The 18,136-nt window shown below is 39.2% G+C and overlaps 1 protein-coding gene across 3 annotated transcripts in view; it reads left to right on the top strand.

Moving 5' to 3' along the window:
* The window catches only part of LOC100918953 (chymase), a 124,910-nt gene that overhangs the window by 77,053 nt on the left and 29,721 nt on the right, over positions 1-18,136 (top strand). Inside the window, exon 1 of one of the 3 annotated variants that reach the window (XM_031955111.1) lies at positions 6,642-6,750. The exons of the other annotated variants lie outside the window; for them this stretch is intronic. Coding sequence (XP_031810971.1) covers positions 6,725-6,750 — 26 coding nt within the window. The 5' untranslated portion in view covers positions 6,642-6,724. Of the gene's footprint in view, positions 1-6,641; positions 6,751-18,136 lie in introns of those variants that run through there. 3 annotated transcript variants of the gene reach the window in all.

The raw sequence follows: 18,136 nt of genomic DNA, 5'->3' as shown, positions 1-18,136 counted from the left end.
TACCTTTCCCATACAAACTCCCCACCAATAACCTCATCTCCAGTTCTGGAACCATGATCAAATCAGCAACCACTATTCCTGGATAGAATATATTAATCTGCTCCTCCATGATTCTCACTGTCCCTGTAACTTTCACACCGATCTTCCCTTAGCTGACATTGAGTTATCTTCATGATTAAAATGCAAGTTCCTGACGTTATCTTGCCCATTATAAGGTAAGTTCTTTTTCAAACATATATGTATGTATACATATATACCTATATATGTATACATCTATACATATATTTATGTGTGTGTTTTATATGTATAAAAATGCATGTATATATATTACATATTATGTATGTAATCCACAATATGTAATATATGTTTATATATATATGTGTGTATATGTATAACACCATACAAGAAAAAAATTTTACCAAATATTATGTGAATTTTCTCGCCTGAGACAAATGATTAAATTTGGGATTTGAAACTCTTTCTGAGATTTATCCAATCTACTTCACCTAAATCTTCTCTTTACTTTCTATTGTCAATTCCCCTAACCAGCAAAGTGATTTTCCCAAAACATAGTTTTATATCATGCTGCATCCTCAATGAACTCTAATGGCTCCTTATTACCTTCAGAATGAAATAAAAATCTTCTAGTGTTCAAAGCCCTTCATAACATATCCACGCACACATGTTCCCATCCTTCTAGTCCTATACCTTCCATGCGCCTTACCACCATTATACACGTTTTTCAATTTGGGGATCTCGTGGCTGTTTCATGAACAAGACACTCCATCTCTTGGTTCTGGATATTTTCTCTGGCTGTCCCCCATATTTATAATACTTTCCCTTCTTATTTCTCCCTCTGACCTTCCTGTCCTTCTTCACTTGTGATTAAAATCCCACCTTCTATAGGAAATCTTTTCTAATGTCTTTTAATTCTTGTGTTTTGCCTCTTGTTTATTTCCAATGTTTTCTTGGCCACGGCTTCCTTGTACATATTTTTTGTTAACTTATTTTCTCACTCATTAGATTGTGAACATCCCAAGAACAAGAACTGGTTTTTGCCCCTCCCCTTTTTGTTTTCTTCAGCATTTAGTACAGTTATCTATCACTCAATAGGGACTTAATAAAGGCTTCTTGACAGACTGCCTTACCTTCCCTGATTTAATGAAAGGATAGAGAACCAGGCCTAGATTCAGAAAGACTCATCTTCCTGAGTTCAAATCCAGCCTCAGACATTTTACTAGCTGTATGACCCTCATTGAATCACTTAACTCAGTTTCTTCATCTGTAAAAGAACTGAAGAAGGAAAAGGCAAACCACTCCTGTATCTTAGCCAAGAAAACCCCATATGGAATCACCAAGAGCCAAACAATAACAGAGAAGCAAATGGAAGAAGGGAACAGAAAGACATGAAGCTAAAGTCCCATATGGAGTTGCCCATCTTCATCTGCATGTGAATAGTCCAAACACAACTCTTAAAGCCTACAATACTGGTCTATCCGAGAACTTAGCCAAACTTCCTTAACCTTCTTCCTTCCTATATCCTGCCTTTGAGGTAGTTTACTTACTGTTAATTGTATTATTCTCTTGGAGATTCAATATGGTCTCTATGTAGCTGTTTTGACTCAGCCCAATTCCCTCTGTAGACCAAAGGGAAAACCTGGTGGCTGTTCCAATAGTCACATAGGACAAATATCATCAAATTAGCTCCTGAACTACAGGTGGACATGAAAGAGAAAGGGTTACACAAGGATCTTTGTATATTACACAAGGAAACTCAGGGACCTCTCTGAAACCTAGAACACAAACTGGAGGGGAAAGGAGATGGAGAAGAGACAGACATAGAGGAAGGTAGAAAGACAGAAGTTAATAGTTCTATCCTAAGAGCATACATAGCTGCTTCCTTGGAAACAAACTTTCCCAGGGATGGAAGAAGTCAAGAGGCATAGGACACAACTTCTCCGTTGAAGATATAAAAGATAGCAAAAACCAGCCAAGGTTGTGCCAAGTAACAGACTTAAGTAGAAAAATGTTTGAGGAGAAGAAAGGTGGACTATAGAGTTCTGTGTTTGAATCTCAGCTCTGATGCTTATAAGGAGTGCAAATATGGATAAATCATTGAACCTCCCTAAACCTCAGTTTCTTTATATTTCAAATGAAGATCACACAATTTTTTGAGACTTTCTCCCTATTTCAACTAGACAGGGCCACTCATGGGTTCAATCCCAAAACCTGTTGGCAGAGAAGCTTTAACCTGCTCCATTTTTACAACATGGTCCAGTTACACTCTCCCTTAAACAGTTCAATGGCCCTCTATCCTGAAAGCTCACCAATCAACAACAGTCCTACTACACCTGTGAATTTTAGAATATCATCTGTCTGCCGGTTCTAATATCCCCTCCAACAGGACAACAATATTTCTACTCAAAGCAAAACATTTTGTAACGTTAAAAGATGATAGTGGTATAAATGACTGTTATGAAAGGCCCCGTCAGTTGGTTCCTCATGAGTAGAACCAGCCTGGAGAGAAGGACACAGACATGAGGGAATGAAGACAAAGCTTCAGTCTGGAGGTCTCTGAGACAATCACTGACCTAGATTGGATCATCGACATGTGAAGACACAGTAGAGAAAGAACTGTTGGTTTCATAATGACCTTCACCAACACACCCAGATCCCTAGATAGAAGACTGCTATGTAACTGCAAGATTTGATCAGAGAGGGTGATGCTATCTCCCCCATCACCAATCCCCAACCTGATGCACAAAGAAATTTGAAAAGAGGAATGACCAAATCACAAGGCCCTCTTGAGAAACATTCTGAAGATAATAAGCTTGGCACAATCTGTTAGGAAATGAAAAAGGCAAAAGAGATGGTGAATGCAAATAGTGGCCAACTTAAGTGACTTGCTTCTAGAAGGAAGGGGATCAAAACAGTAAAGAAACTTCAGTGAGTTGTCTTCCCTAGAAAGTCTCTATAATATAGGAGTTGGGAAAATACATCACATAAATGCCTTCCCTCTCCCATCCACCATTCACTTGACTTCAATGTCAGATCATACAATCTTTTTATAGATTGCAGAGTCAGGCTTTGTCTTCTTCAAAGAAGAAGAGCCCACTAAATCTATTTCAAGCCATTTAGTATAACTATTCATAGTTCAAGGAACTTAATGGAGAAGGTATATTGCTGTGTTAGGTGGAAAAAAACTAAAAACTATGTCATATTCTTATAAATATATCAATCTGTAGAGTGTCAAGAGAACCTTTCTTGTGGGAAAATAAAAAAAAACTCTTGTATACTAGATCATTGGCTGAGTTTATGAGGACTAGAAAGAATTCCTACAGAGACTATGTCAGCAAGGGGATAAACGGGATTTTATAATCTAAATTTACCTTGGATCTTTGTAATGACAACTTCAAGGAGCTATCAGTTTGGGGATGTTCTTGATGTTTCAGTTGTATCTTAGGTCATCATGTTTATTGTAATAGAGTTTTCATCGCACTAGGCAAAATTGGACTCAGAGTGTGTGTCTGTAAATGAGTAATTAGTGAGCTCAAGGTATGCAAGGTTAGGGAAGAGGGCTATCTTTTCCTTATGCTATGGAATCAAAAAGGCCCAGTCTCTTGGTTTTAAGAATCCCCAATGAAAAATATGAATGTTTCTGGGATTGGGAGGTTTTATCAAATGATAAGATAACCATAGAAAGGAAACTAAGGCTCAGAGCTAAAATGGCTTCTCTAGGATCAAAGTGTGGAAAATATAAACCAATAAAAATTATTACCAAGGATTTTTGTTCAGACTCTAAGATCAGAGTTCTTTCCATTGGACCATGACTACCTAATTTGTGAAACCAAGCTGGAAATTGCAAATATTTCAAAATAAAATTTAAGAGATTTTTTTAAAAAAATATAATCAATAAAAAGCAATTATGGTGATTCTCCTTAGAACTTCTGGATCCCTATCAGTAGGTGCCCATTATAAAATAAGCAGAGCTTAAGGCCACTTGAAGGATATGTGAATGTATAGCCTCAGGAAGAGGCTTAAGAGCAAGATAGCAATTTTCAAGATTTTGGCTCTATTTAAGGAAGACATCTTAACAATTAAGGCTATATATCAAGAATAATTCCTAATAACCAGAGCTATCCAAAAGTAAAAAGGGATGCCTCAAGAATTTGTAAGTCACCCTTCTTGGATGTCGTTATGCAAAGGATATATGGTCAGTTGTGTTATGTCAGGTGAAGAGTCATTCCTTTTATGTATAGGTTGGACTAGAAGGCCACTGAGTTCCTTTCTGTGCTATTCTGAGTTACATCTATTCAAAAGTGGAATCCACTGCTGGAGGAAGTATAATCCTAATGAATTTCTGGTCATTGATCTATGCCCTGTGACTTTCATTAGTATAATAATTTTTTAGAACTTGATTGCTTCTGAGTAAACTGAGAAAAATCAAGTTTTTATTCAGAAAAAGCAAAGGACCAGACTTGGAATCCTGTGGTATCCCCACCAAAGTACAGAAATCTTTTGAGAATTTGCCAGGTCAAAAATGTCAAGACTTAAAAATTCCTATACCAATAGTGGCAAATTGCAACTTAACTCTTCCTAGCTTCCTAGTGTGATCCTGGGCAAGTCACTTAACCCCAATTGCCTCAGGAAAAAGCAAAACAAAACAAAACAAAACAAATGAAACAAACAAACAAACAAAAACCCAGTTACTTAAATAGTTTTAGCAGCACTTTTTGTTGCAGCAAAGAATTGTTAACAAAATGAATGCACATCATCTAGGGAATGGATGAATACATTATGCCATATGACTGTGATGGGATATTATTCTTCCATAAAAATTTATGGATGGGATCAATTCAGAGAAACCTGGGGAAACTAATATGAATGACTTGAGTGAAATAAGCAGAAATGAGAATACAAATGTATACATACAGTAACTTCAATGGGAGAACTTGGAAAGACTTAAGAACTTTTATAAATGTAATAAATAGTCATAATACTTCAGAAGACTGATGGTGAATATATGTGGATGGGAAACAGAGGTAAATACAAGCATCAGGTGCGAGAGGAAATGGAAAATATTTTCCCCCTGTGTTTCCCCATTACAATTCCTAGACTCAATAGAAACAAAAGATCTCTTCACTTATGATCCTGGCCCATTTAGTGATTTGTCTGGATTAATTTGGTTCTCAGTGGACTTGAGTAAGACTCCTAAATGGTCATGGTTGGGCATGCTCCTGAGTCAGGACTCAACTAAGTCAAGTGAGATACAGAATGAGAAAAGGGTCACCCTTCTTTTCCCCCATATAGATATTCTTACCTTCACCTCATTACCTCTTTTCCACAATCCCATTCCTTTCCTCTTGCCATATCAGATTTGTTTCTATCCTTTCTCTTCTGTCATTTCCCTCCACTTCTTCATTCCCAAACCCTTCACTTTAACTTCCACTCTATCATTCTATCCTTTATTTAATATGCTGAATGGCCAAAAGGGCCCAATTTTTAGTGTCTCCAGCAGTCTGGAAGGAGTGATTCACCTTCCAGAGGACTTCTCATCTTTGCTCAGAGTTATATGTTCTGATGATATAATATGTAAACATTGTTGAGAATGCGAAAACCTTGAAAACAAGTATTGGTTGGGTTGGGAAGAGGGGCTTGGTGGTTGTTATTTTGTTGTGGTTTTGTTTTTTGATTTTTATATATGTAGCCCTAGCAACTGACTCATAAAATGTGCTTAAGTTAGTTCCTAGTTTAATTAGTTCAAGTCACAATTGAGGACCCAGGACAACACAGAGGGGAATCAAGAGCCACTGCAGGAGAAATCATGATTAATCAGATAACTGACTCTGCCCCACTGGAAGAAATCATGACCAGGAAGTTCCTGTGGTCAGGGTGCCCCTCCCTCTTCTACCTGCCTTAGCTACAAATGACAGAAGGTAGGAGAGAGCTGGAACAGAAGCAGCATCTGCTCCGTGTATCCTCTCTGGGAAGATGAAGCTTCTCCTTCTCCTCCTCCTGCTGACTTTTCTTCTGTCTCAGGAGACTGGAGCTGGTGAGTCTCCTTTTGCCCAGAGAATCAGGCTTCAGTCAGAGTTCCACATACACTCCCAGGAGTACATGTGGCAATGTCCCAGGTCAGAGCCTTCTGCCTTGCAGACACTTCTTACTGGGCCCAATCTTTTTCTAGAGAGGCTCTCCTTATTCAAATTTTTTCAAAGTTTTAATTTTTCCTACTCATGAGGGAAACTGATGACCTGACCTTATGCTTGGACTAGGACTAAAGGTAAAGATTAGGTCAAAGTAAAGGGGTAAAGAGTTGGGACTCAAACTTGGACATATTGCCCTATGATAAAACAGAGGTGGATATTGGAAGGGAATATAAGAAATATAGTGATGATGATGTTTCAGAATTACAAGATTGGACTTAATTCCAGAAGAGAAAAAAATGAGACCTAAGAAGCAATAATGATTGACGGAAAGTCTAGGGGGCTTGGGTTTGGGCTAGGTAGGAGGTGGTGTCCTACTATTTCTATGAACTTGATGTTTAGTCTCAGTTGCATATATCTATGTATTTGGGGTATATGCATAAGGGGCATTCTCTTTCAGATAAGATCATTGAAGGGAAAGAATCAAGGCCCCATTACCATCCTTACATGGCTTTTCTGAATATCACACGATGTAATAGAATGAGCAAGTACGGTTCCTGATTCGCAGTGACTTTGTGATGACAGCAGCCCGTTGTGAAGGAGAGTAAGTGTGTCTATCCCCCTTCCCCCTCCCTGATACTCACCAGGTGAGGTTTGCATTAAATAAGAGTCTAATAAGGGCTCTCCTATCTGTTGGAGGCTACTCACCTGAAAGGAAAAGAATCCTAATCTGAGCAAAAACAAGAGCGAGCAAGAGTATTTATGCTCCTAGTTGAGATCTGCCCTTTCCCCTTCAGGCCAATCCACCTTTGATGACTGTCCTGCCCTAAATGATGAAGCTCATGCTTCAGATCTTACCACCCAAGATTCCATATCTCAGTCAATTTCTTCTTCCCTGACACACCATGATACTCATGTTTTGGTGCTCCCAGAACTTAGCAACTGTAGTTCTATGGAGAACTAAACTCTATCACAGAATTCTCTGGGAGCAGACATTAGTGCAGTGAAGCTCCTCTTAATTTCATCCTTGACCTTCTGGACTTTCTGTTCCCTGGAGGCTGAATCAAGAGCAGCCTGAGGCAAGACAAGCAGATCCACTTCTCACCTTGTCCTCATCTGGACAACCCTCCCAAAGGAAGTTAGGGAACTGTCTTTATCCCTTGCAAGTACTTCAGCCCTGATTTCTTGAGTCCCACATCCCAACTCTGAGCCCTACCAGCTGCCATAGAGACAGGGAGGAGAGACTGACATTCTAGCAGAGTCCTTGGACCCCATTCTCAAAATTCCCTTCATGAAGAATCTGGAAATCCTAATACCTCCTTCTTCTCTTGCTTCTCCAACAGCTTCATCACAGTCAAACTTGGAGCACATAACATCAGAAAGCCAGAAGAAACTTGGCAGATCATTAATGTCAAACATCAATTTCCTCACCCAAAATATAATGCCACAAGGTTTCTCAATGACATCATGTTACTAAAGGTAATAATTATTAGAAAACAAAGAATTGGGAATCAATAAGTTTGGGGCACTAGTCAGGTCTTGGCCCCGCCTTAGCTGTGTCACTTTGGACAAGTAACTTGAACTTTCACACCTCCAATTTTCTTATCTATACCATAAGAAGTTGGACAAAAAGATGTTTGAGATCCATTCTTGCTTTGGTATTCCTTGTTCAATGTTCAGAGATGGGTGGGGAAAGAGGGCAAATCAGTCTATTTTACTTATACACAAAGAAGAGAACCATTAGTAACAGGTGGGAGGAGGGGGTAGAGAGGCCCATATTTCAATTCTGTCTGAATAAGAAAAATATCCTTCATAGGATCATAGATTTAGACTTAGAAGGAATCTTAGAGACTATCTAGTGCAACCCCTTCAATTTATAGATAAAGAAACCATGGCTCAGAGGGGTTTGACCACCTTGCCCAGGATCACATAGCTACTAAAAGTTAGAAGCAATATTTGAACCCAGGTCTTCTTGGCTCCAAATTCAACCTTCTATCCACTAACACTTCTGCCTCTCAAAATCAGGCCTTCCCAGAGTTCAAATTCAAGTGCTATTTCATGAAATATTCCACTAGACCAATAAGCCAACAACTCAGGAAGCAGTAAGTTCCCCATTACTGAAGATCTTCAAAAGTTGGATTTCAACGAGGACATTTCTATTTGGGAACAAATCATACTGTGATGTCTGGAGGCCCTTATAACTCTGAGACACTGTGATAGCTGTTTTAGGGGCTATAATCTATGAGAATTGTGTGACCTAGTAGGAAGCACTGAATTCACAATCAGAAAACATGGTCAAGTTCTAACTTCAACCACTTACCTTAATTTCTGTGAGCTTCAGTTTTCTCGTACATAAAATGGGAATAATACATTATTCCCTCATTAACCACCTCACAAATATGTTCTCAGAAAACCTGAGCATGCTGCCTGGGAAACAAATAGTGCTTAATAAATGCTTTTTCATTCATTCATTCAAATCACTTTGTTACCTATAAAATGCCATGTACATGTGAGAAATTATGCTTCTTTCCCTTCCCCACTCTATGATATGATTTCCTTTTGTCTTCCCTTGTTTTCTCAAGAATCTGAGGTCCCTGGATCTCTGGAGCCCTTGACCCAGACCATATAACCCATCCCTGACACTCACAAAGCCTTTTTCTTTCCTTCTCACAGCTGGAAAATTAAGCAGACCTGACAACATCAGCAGTGAAAACTATCCCCCTGCCCTCCAAATTCAATTCTATCTTACCTAGGCAAGAATGTCTAGCAGTTGGCTGGAGAAAGACAGGACTAATGCTCCCGGTATCAAACACTTTACAAGAGGTGGAACTGACACTGAGGAATCCCAGTGACTGCAAACGCTTTAAATGTTTTGATATGAGATCTCAATTGTGTGTGGAGACTCCCAACTCAAGGAAATCAGTATTTAGGGTGAGTTCACATTTCATATTTTTCTTCTTTGGAAATCACTCTCTCTCTCTCTCTGAGTCAGAACCTCCTAAGAAGGGATGGGATCAGCACTTTCACTGAATCCAGGACTTGGGCAAGGGTTTGGAGCATAGGGTTGGGGGGAAGAATGAGGTCTGTGAGAATAGGAAATATTCCAAATCCCCAAATCCAAGTCCCATTTCCCAAGCACTTGTGGGTGGAAGGGTGGGAGACTCATTCTCTACCCTTTCCCCCCAATATCCTACTCAGAATTTCAGAGAGATACTGATGGGAGGAGAGAAGGAAGTTTCCTTCTGGGTGGGAAGATGCCTCTGTATATGACCCAAGAACAGAATCTGTGCTGGAACTTATCAACCCAGGAAGGTCCAGGATTTCTGCAACCAACTCAGAAAGAGCCAGAGCTAAGTGGAACAAGGTACCCTACCTTGTAGGATCAACCTTTCTTGCTTACTCCTCTTTGTCTAACAGGGAGATTCTGGAGGACCCCTTGTTTGTTCTGGTGTGGCCCAAGGCATTGTCTCATATGGAAAAGGGGACGCAAAAGCACCTTCTGTCTTCACAAGAATTGCTCATTACCACTCCTGGATCAATCAAATCCTAAAAGCAAATTAGCTCCGTGGCCCTGGCTCAGGAAAAAGGAATCTTGTCCTAGGGCCCAGCCTCCTCTCTAGGACTGTCCCTCACACTAGGACTGTCCCCCTGCCTGCCCAGCTTCATCCCAGAGTCTAAGGTGTGGGGGAGGGGAGGATGGTAAAGGGTATGAAGGGTTACTCTGGACATTGAACTGAAGGTCGACTATGACTGCAATAAACCAAAGCATCCAGGCTTGTGTGTGTGTGATTACTCTCTCCAACTGTAGTCCCCCCTCTCCCTGCCCAAGGTAGTCAGTGTAGCAGCAAAGGACCTCCTAGAGAAGAGGGAGTCAGTATTCACAGTTTTGGAATGGAAGTAAATAATCCTCATTGTTCTTGGCTGGTGTTTCCTAATGGCCACGAATTGCATTAGTTTTTAACTGGACACCAGGAAGAATGCTGGTCTTATTTTGAAAAGGAAAAAAAGGAAAAGAGTACAGGTTTCACACGATTTACTAGTTAGTTTCACTATAGTTCCTAGCAAAATGCTTGCTTATATTACTTCAAAAATTATTTGTGAACATTTTAAAGGGAATACAGAGCTTTTATTTCTTTTCCTTCTTTATTCTTTGCTGCAAGGAATGGCCTTCTGGGATGAAGGAGAGAGAAGATACATTCGGAAATAAAATGATAAAAACTAAAAAATGCAAAGTATATAAATTAAATAATTTCATAAAAGAAAAAATGAAAGATACGTATTCTTGCATAAGAATTTATAATGGTTCATCAAGAATAGCTCATGCTAGATTCTCATTAGTTCCCTTTTTGATTGGGGTACTAGACTGATAGATCAGAGGAAAGCCAGTCTTAGATTGCATCAAGATAATTGACAGTGATAAAATCACAGAATTTAAAGCTGAAGGGGATCTTAGAGAATATGTACTAAGTCTCCTTCATTCTCTGCAAGAATGAGGCATAGATTAAGGTTAAGTTACTTGCTCAATTTAATACAGGTACTAAATAGCAAATCTAGGTTCTCTGATTCTAAATTCCTACTACCACTGTCACTTTGACAGTCAGAAGGACAAGGTGACATTAATCATCCAAATTATAATATAGAGAAATTTTATATTAAATATGTTTGGAGTTGTTTGATGGCTAAATCCAAAGAGTAGTCATTAATAGCAACCAACAATATATATTGATCTATATTGCAGTGTCCTGGGATCTATTCTTTATACTCTCATATTAAACACTTTCATCAAGAACTTGGATAAGGATATAGATGGAATCTTCTTTTTTTATTTTCATTTTTATTTTCCCCAGTTACATGTAGAAACAATCTTTTTTTTTTAAGTTATACATCTACATTCACTTTTCAGGCATTCTTTATGAATCATATTAGGAGAGAAACATCAGAACAAAAGGGAAAAATCAGGAGAGAAAATAAAACAGGAAAAAAGTGAGCATAGCATGCATTGGTTTACCTTCACTCTCCATGGTGCTTTTTCTGTATTTGGGTGGTGTATTCCAAAAGTTTATTGAGGTTACCTTGGATTACTGAATCTCTGAGAAGATCATTTGTCATATCGATCACAGCACAATCTTAATCTTGCTATTGTGTGGGAAAAGATCCATCAGCTCAAATAAATAAAATTAATTAAGGAGATTTCTGCAAAAGCAGAAAGGAATTCTATTACAATCTTGCTAGAAAAAGCATCTCCCTCCCCACAAGCAATTAGACAAGGAGAAGAATTATATGAGGGCCTGGGCTAACACTCCCTATAGACTGGACCTTTGCCCTGATTAGCCAGGACAAATGATCTCATGCTCTAAGTCATAAATGAGGGAAAACTTTCAACCCAACCACATCTTTAGCATTACTACATTACCTTCGATGGGAATTTCAAGGCCCAGGTGGCCCCAACTTAGTTTCACAAAGAAAAGATCCCATTCCTTGTAAATCACGAGATTTCTGGAGAAAGAAACCTGGCCCTGGGCCACAGCCAGCCTTCACTCAGGCTGTAGAACACTGTCTCCATCTTGTGAGACAGCTGTCACAGTTCCCTTCATTCACTACTTACAATATTACATGGTTCTGCTTGTTTCACTCAGCATTAATCCATGTAGATACTTCTAGGCCTTTCTAAAATCAGGCTGTTCATCATTTTTTATAGAACAATAATATTCCCTTATTTTCAGACGCGATAACTTATTCAGCCATTCCCCACCTGATGGGCTTATAGAAGTCATCTCCACAAAACAAGCAGATTGGAATAAACCCTAGGCTAGTAAATACATTAGATGAAAGAATTAGGATCCAAAAGCACTCAGTTGAAGAGATTTTTCTGAACTCCTCAATAGCACAAAGGAAAAAGCTCTGTCATATAGCATCAGAGGACCTGGATTCCCATCACATTTCTGGCACTTATGGCCAATTTGTTCTTAGATAAGATACTTGAACTTCTCTAGGCCTTGTCTACAAAATGAAAGAATTGTACTCGGCTAATCTCAGAGGTCCCTTCAAGCTCTAGATTTGGTCTTGTGAGGGACGGAGACTTTTGCCCAAATGAATCTTTGGGATGGGGGTGAGGAGAGAAGTTCTGGACCTGCAACATTAGGAGATACTGTGGGCTTGTTGAAGGCTTCTTTGAATTTACACCCAGCCCTCTGAGGATCCACAGTTCTAATCAGCAACTGGGGTACCTACAATGAAAATGGACAAATGGAGTCATGAAAAAGGGGACACGACTGAACAACAGCAACAAGATGTATTTGTCTGTGCAAAGGTATGTTGATATGTATGTATGTTACATGTAGTGTATCTGACAAGTGGTTTAGGATATTCACACATACTAGGTTTGTCTTCAGGCTTATTTTCCTGCTTTCTGCACCTTGCAGAAAAGCATCTTGTTGCTTTGTGATGTTTCAACCACATTCAATTCCTCTTTCTAAGGCTCCAGAGAGGAACCTCGCATAGTGCAACAAGGAAGTAAAAAGGCTTTGATGCCTGAGGTACCCAGATGTGATCTCTGGAGCTAGCAGGAACTACCTCATGAGCAGGAACTCGAGCAGCATTGAAAACACATCATCAGCAGGAGATGTCTCCTTCTCTTATTGGCTGTGCATGTGACTTCATAGACCCAATATAAGTAGTAGGGACCAGGAAGTAGGGGAGTGTAGAGGAGTGCTGAGAAAGAGCAGGATGTGAGAGGGTGGAATAAAGACTTGAGCTCGCAAGCAGCTGTGTCTGGGTGCTCTGTTGAACAAGAATCACTGCTCAAAGAGGCTGTGGCCAGAGATCTCTAAAGCCCTGAGATTAGTCAAGACTGGCAATCAGTAATCTCAGAGAGAGGTTACAAGTAGCAGTCCATCATGGGGGCAGCACTTTGGGGATTGCCAGGCCCCACTAGGGAAGGTTCAACAGCCTCATTGACAAAAAGGCTGAGAAGCATTATGGATCTGGGTCTAAGTTTACTCATAATCATGCCTGATGACACAGCTGTGTACATAGCTCAAATATATATAGAGTGCCAGATGGGTGATTTTCTAGTAGAGAACACGTCTGATGAGGAGCAAAGGCCCTGCTCCCAAGCTCCAAGAGTCTGCTCCCACGCCCATTGAGAACCGCTCAGCAAGGAAAACATCAGGAGGATGTGAGCTAGTTGCTTAAACAGTTAGAACAATACTACAAGACTCCTACAGGTTGAGTCAGAGAAGAAACAAAAAGTTACTTTACAGCAGTTAGAACAAAAGGAAGTGAGATTAGAACCCGAAAGGTGGAAGTTAGGGGGGAACAATTAATTGAATACAATGGGTTAAAATTGGTTTTAAGGAATCCCACAGATTTTATAAAGAGCAAAGATTTTAATTTGGGGAGCCAGACAAGGAAGTATGAAGAGAAAAGCAAGCAGAGAATTGGTGCCTGTATCCTGGAGAGTACAGCACCTGGTGCAGAGCTAAAAAAAGGTCTTTTTTAGCATTTCACTGATTTATGTAGCTTGTTACTGCTCTAGGAGATCTGCAGGGCACCATCAATTGAGTGAGAAAAAAAGTTAAGTATCTTAAGTACCATGATAAGTTGGACAGAAAAGGAGTTAAATATGTTAAATACCTTCTGAAGAAAAGGAATGTGGTACTTTTCACATTCAAAGCTCTATTCAAATTCTGGCTACAGCTGAGCATGTGCTATTAGGGTATTCCCCATCTCCTCCCTCAACTCTGCCTTTGTGGGGGGTGGGGAGGGAGGAAGATGGGGAAGGGCAATGACACCATCAGCACTACCCATGAAGCAGTTTTTCCCACTCTCTATACCCTCATTACAAGAGGTGGAACTCGGCTCCAGGGCCCCAGTCAAAAAACACTTGGGGCTTGATAGCAGCTGCTGTTATACCCAGAGAGTCTTTAAAAGTTCAGTACTACAACATGTTCAGTCAGCCACCAAGAAGCAACCTGAGGGGGGAAGGGGATTTCAATTAGAGAGAATAGAGCTGTATGCTGCTGAGACTATTGAGATATCCCCTAGAGAGCTGAAACCTGTCCCTATTTAGCCTATAGATCCCTTGCCTCCATACACAGTCAGCTTGACCATTTCACTTCCTGAGAGTGCTTACAAAACAGTGTCTATCCATACACTGATTTGGGAAACTGAGAAATGTGTAGCTAATGTCCCAGTCACTAATACAGGTAGACAATGGGTGATCTATCACCCAAGAGAAATAGTAGCATCAAGCTTCCTGATACACACTCCTAATAGGCAATTTGGTAATATTTATTCAGATTTTGACACCCAACAACAGCAACCAAGAATATTCTGGACTACAGCCATTACAGCTGACCATCCTATGCTAACTATCTATGCAACTGGGTGCAGATCATACAGTCATTAGAGGTGCCAATTGGCCCAGTCATTGGCCAAAAATTAAGGCAGACACCTATATGTCTGACCTACAAGGATCAATAGCAGCTGAAGTTAGTGCTACCCATTTGAGATTGAAATTTGAAAATAAGACAGGAGTTTTTACTCCTTTTGTAGTTAAAAAAAATCCTCATCAACCTATGGGGAAGAGATTATTTCTATTCTGTCCCTCTGGATAAGGAGGATATGAAAAGATTTGCCTTTTCAGTGCCCAGCGTTAATTTAGCTGAGGCTTATAAAAGATTTGAATGGACAGTTTTGCCACAGAGAATGAAATATAGCCCTACTATATGTCAAATGTATGTGACTGCTGCTCTTACTCCTGTAAGAAAAGTATTTTTAGTGCTTGACTAAAAAAAAACCCACAAATAATTACCAACAGAAGATATTCTCAAAATTCGCCAGAAAAGGTCTGTTTTTGCTCACGGGTGGGGATGGTCAGATCAGGTGTAGATTGAGGGCAGACAGGGAGAGTACACTGGACAGCTCACACTATGCAGACAGGAGAGGGGTGGGGTGTGATCTCAGCCATTTCTGCGGAAAGAACTTTACCACAATGTGGCTACTTTGCCTTGGCAGCAAGCCAGTAAACAAAAAGAGAAGCTGTAAACACAGGGGATAAAGACTATAACCCCAAAAAGCTAGGGTCTCTCTGGACCTGACCACACCCACTTAGAGTGTCTCAGCAGGCTCTCGGAATCTCAGAGCTCAGATGCAGCCCAGCCATTGTTGTCCTACTAATGTTTTGCTGCTGCCCCCTGCAGTCTGTAGAGTAAGCTTGGTAATAACATCAACCCTCTCCCCCCTAAAAAAGCAGACTGCATTTTTTTTTGTTAGTTTGTTTTCTTTGATTCTTTGACAAAATGAGTAAAAATTGAAAACAGACTCTATTGATAGCTTCTATATGGATAGAGAGCAGACTGTAAACCCTGAGGAGACTAAAAAAAGATTGTGTCCAGATGAATCCCCAAAAGGGGAATATGAACTGGTCCTCAACACACAAGATTCTCATAGAAGAAATTAAAAGGGCTCTCACAAGAGAGCTAGAAGAAAAATGGGAAAAGGAAAGGGAAGCTTGGCAAGAGGATCTGGATAAATCATCCCACTTATTTAAAGACAGAGTGGATAAAGAAATCAAATCCTTGAAAAACAGAATTAGTGAATTGGAAAAAGAAAATAGCTCTCTAAAAAAAAAATTGGCAAAATGGAAAAAAATTCCATAGAATAAAAGAACTCACTTAAAAACTCAATTGGACTATTAGAAAAAGATATTAAAAAGTGAGTAAAGAAAATAATTCATTAAATTTTCAGTATCAATTTCAATTGATCAATGCTGGACAGAAGCAGCTACACCCAAAGAAAGAACACTCTGAAATGAATGTAAACTGTTTGCATGTTTATTTTTCTTCCTGGGTTATTTTTACCTTCTGAATCCAATTCTTCCTGTGCAACAACAGACCTGTTCGGTTCTGCACACATATATTGTATCTAGGATATACTGTGACATATTTAACATGTATAGGACTGCCTCCATCTAGGGCAGGGGGTGAAGGGAAGGAGGGGAAAAATCGGAACAGAAGTGAGTTCAAGGGATAATGTTGTAAAAAAAAAAAAAATTACCCAGGCATAGGTTCTGTCAATAAAAAGTTATAATTATTGAAGAAAAAAAATACCTTGATTCAGGCCAGTTCCAATGGTCTTGTGATGGAGAGAGCCATCTGCACCCAGAGAGAGGGAGTGTGGGGAATGAGTGTGGATTACAACATAGTGTTTTCATTTTTTGTTGTTTTGTTTGCTTGCATTTTGTTTTCTTTCTCATTTTTTTCCCTTTTTGTCTGATTTTTCTTGTAAGCATGATAAATGTGGAAATATATATAGAAGAATTGCACATGTTTAACATATATTGGATTATTTGTCATATAGGGGAGAGAATGGAGGGAAAGGAGGGAGAAAAATTTGGAACACAAGGTTTTGCAAGGATGAATGCTGAAAACTATGCATATGTTTTAAAAATAAAATACTTTAAAATATAAAAAAAAAAATTTAATGGAATTGAATGACTCGAGGAGACACCAAGAATCAAGCAAAAGCAAAAAAAAAAAAAAAAAAAAAAAATGAAACGATGGAAAAATATCAAATACCTTCTTGGGAAAATGACAGACCTAGAAAATAGATCTAGGAGAGATAATCTGAGAATTATTGGACGTCCTAAAAAATATGATGAAAAAAAGACCTTAGACACTATTTTCCAAGAAATTATCAAAGAGAACTGCCCAAATTTTATAGAAACAGAGGGTAAAATAGACATTGAAAGAATTCATCAATCACCTACTGAAAAGGACCCTAAAATCAAAACTCCAAGAAATATAGTGGCTAAATTCCAGAACTATCAGGCCAAGGAAAAAATACTACAAGCAGCTAGGAAAAAAAATTTCAATATAGAGGAGCCACAATAAAGATTACACAGGATATAGCAGGGTCCACATTAAAAGATCGAAGGGCCTGGAATATGATATTCTGAAAGGCTAAGAAACTTGGTATGCAGCCAAAAATAACTTACCTAGCCAAAATAAGCATATTTTTTAGGGAAGAAGATGGACATTCAACAAAATAAGTGAATTTCATCTATTTCTGATGAAAAAATCAGAACTAAACAAAAGGTTTGATCTCCAAATATAGGACTCAAGAGAAACCTAAAAAGGTAAAAAGAAATCTTGGGAACGATATTTCTGCTATAAAGATATATAAAGAACACGTGTATACTTTGTTCTAGAAACTAGAGGTGGAAAGGAAATTGTACCAGAAAAAGGGTAAAGTGGGGGTACTACATCTCACAAAGAGGCAAAGGAAACCTGTTATATCTGAAGAGGAAAAGGGAGGGGGATGAACATAGTGTGTATGCTACTCTCATCAGAATTGGATTAAAGATAAAAATATCAGACATATTTGATTTATTGTGAAACTCCCACCTCATTGAAAAGTGGGAGGGAAAAAGTGAAGGGAAAGAGTAAGGTAAATGGAAGGGACTACAGAAATTGTGAGGAAAAGGGGTAAGATAGGGGGAAGAAGTCTAAAGTGGGGGAGGGATACTAAAAAGGGAGGGCTGTAAGAAGCAAGTGGTGCTCACAAGTTTAATACTGGGGAGAGGGGTAAGAGGGAAAGAAAGGAAAAAAGCATAAGCAGGGGTTAACAAGATGGCAAGTAATACAGAATTGGTCATTTTAACCATAAATGTGAATGGGGTAAACTCCCCCATAAAGAGGAATTGGTTAGCAGACTAGATTAAAAGCCAGAATCTTACAATATGTTGTTTACAGGAAACACACTTGAAGCAGGGTGATACATACAGAGTAAAAGTAAAAGGTTGGAGCAGAATCTACTATGCTTCAGGTGAAGTCAAAAAAGCAGGGGTAGCCATCCTGATCTCAGATGAAGCAAAAGCAAAAATTGATCTAATTTAAAGAGCTAAGGAACGGCATTATATCTTGCTAAAGGGTAGCATAGATAATGTAGCAATATCAATATTAAACATATATGCACCAGTGGAAGAA

This window comes from Sarcophilus harrisii, chromosome 2 (assembly GCF_902635505.1).
Source record: "Sarcophilus harrisii chromosome 2, mSarHar1.11, whole genome shotgun sequence".
In the NCBI taxonomy this organism is placed as follows: domain Eukaryota; kingdom Metazoa; phylum Chordata; class Mammalia; order Dasyuromorphia; family Dasyuridae; genus Sarcophilus; species Sarcophilus harrisii.
Note: the sequence above shows the minus strand (reverse complement) of the source record. Positions and strands in the feature narration are given on the sequence as shown.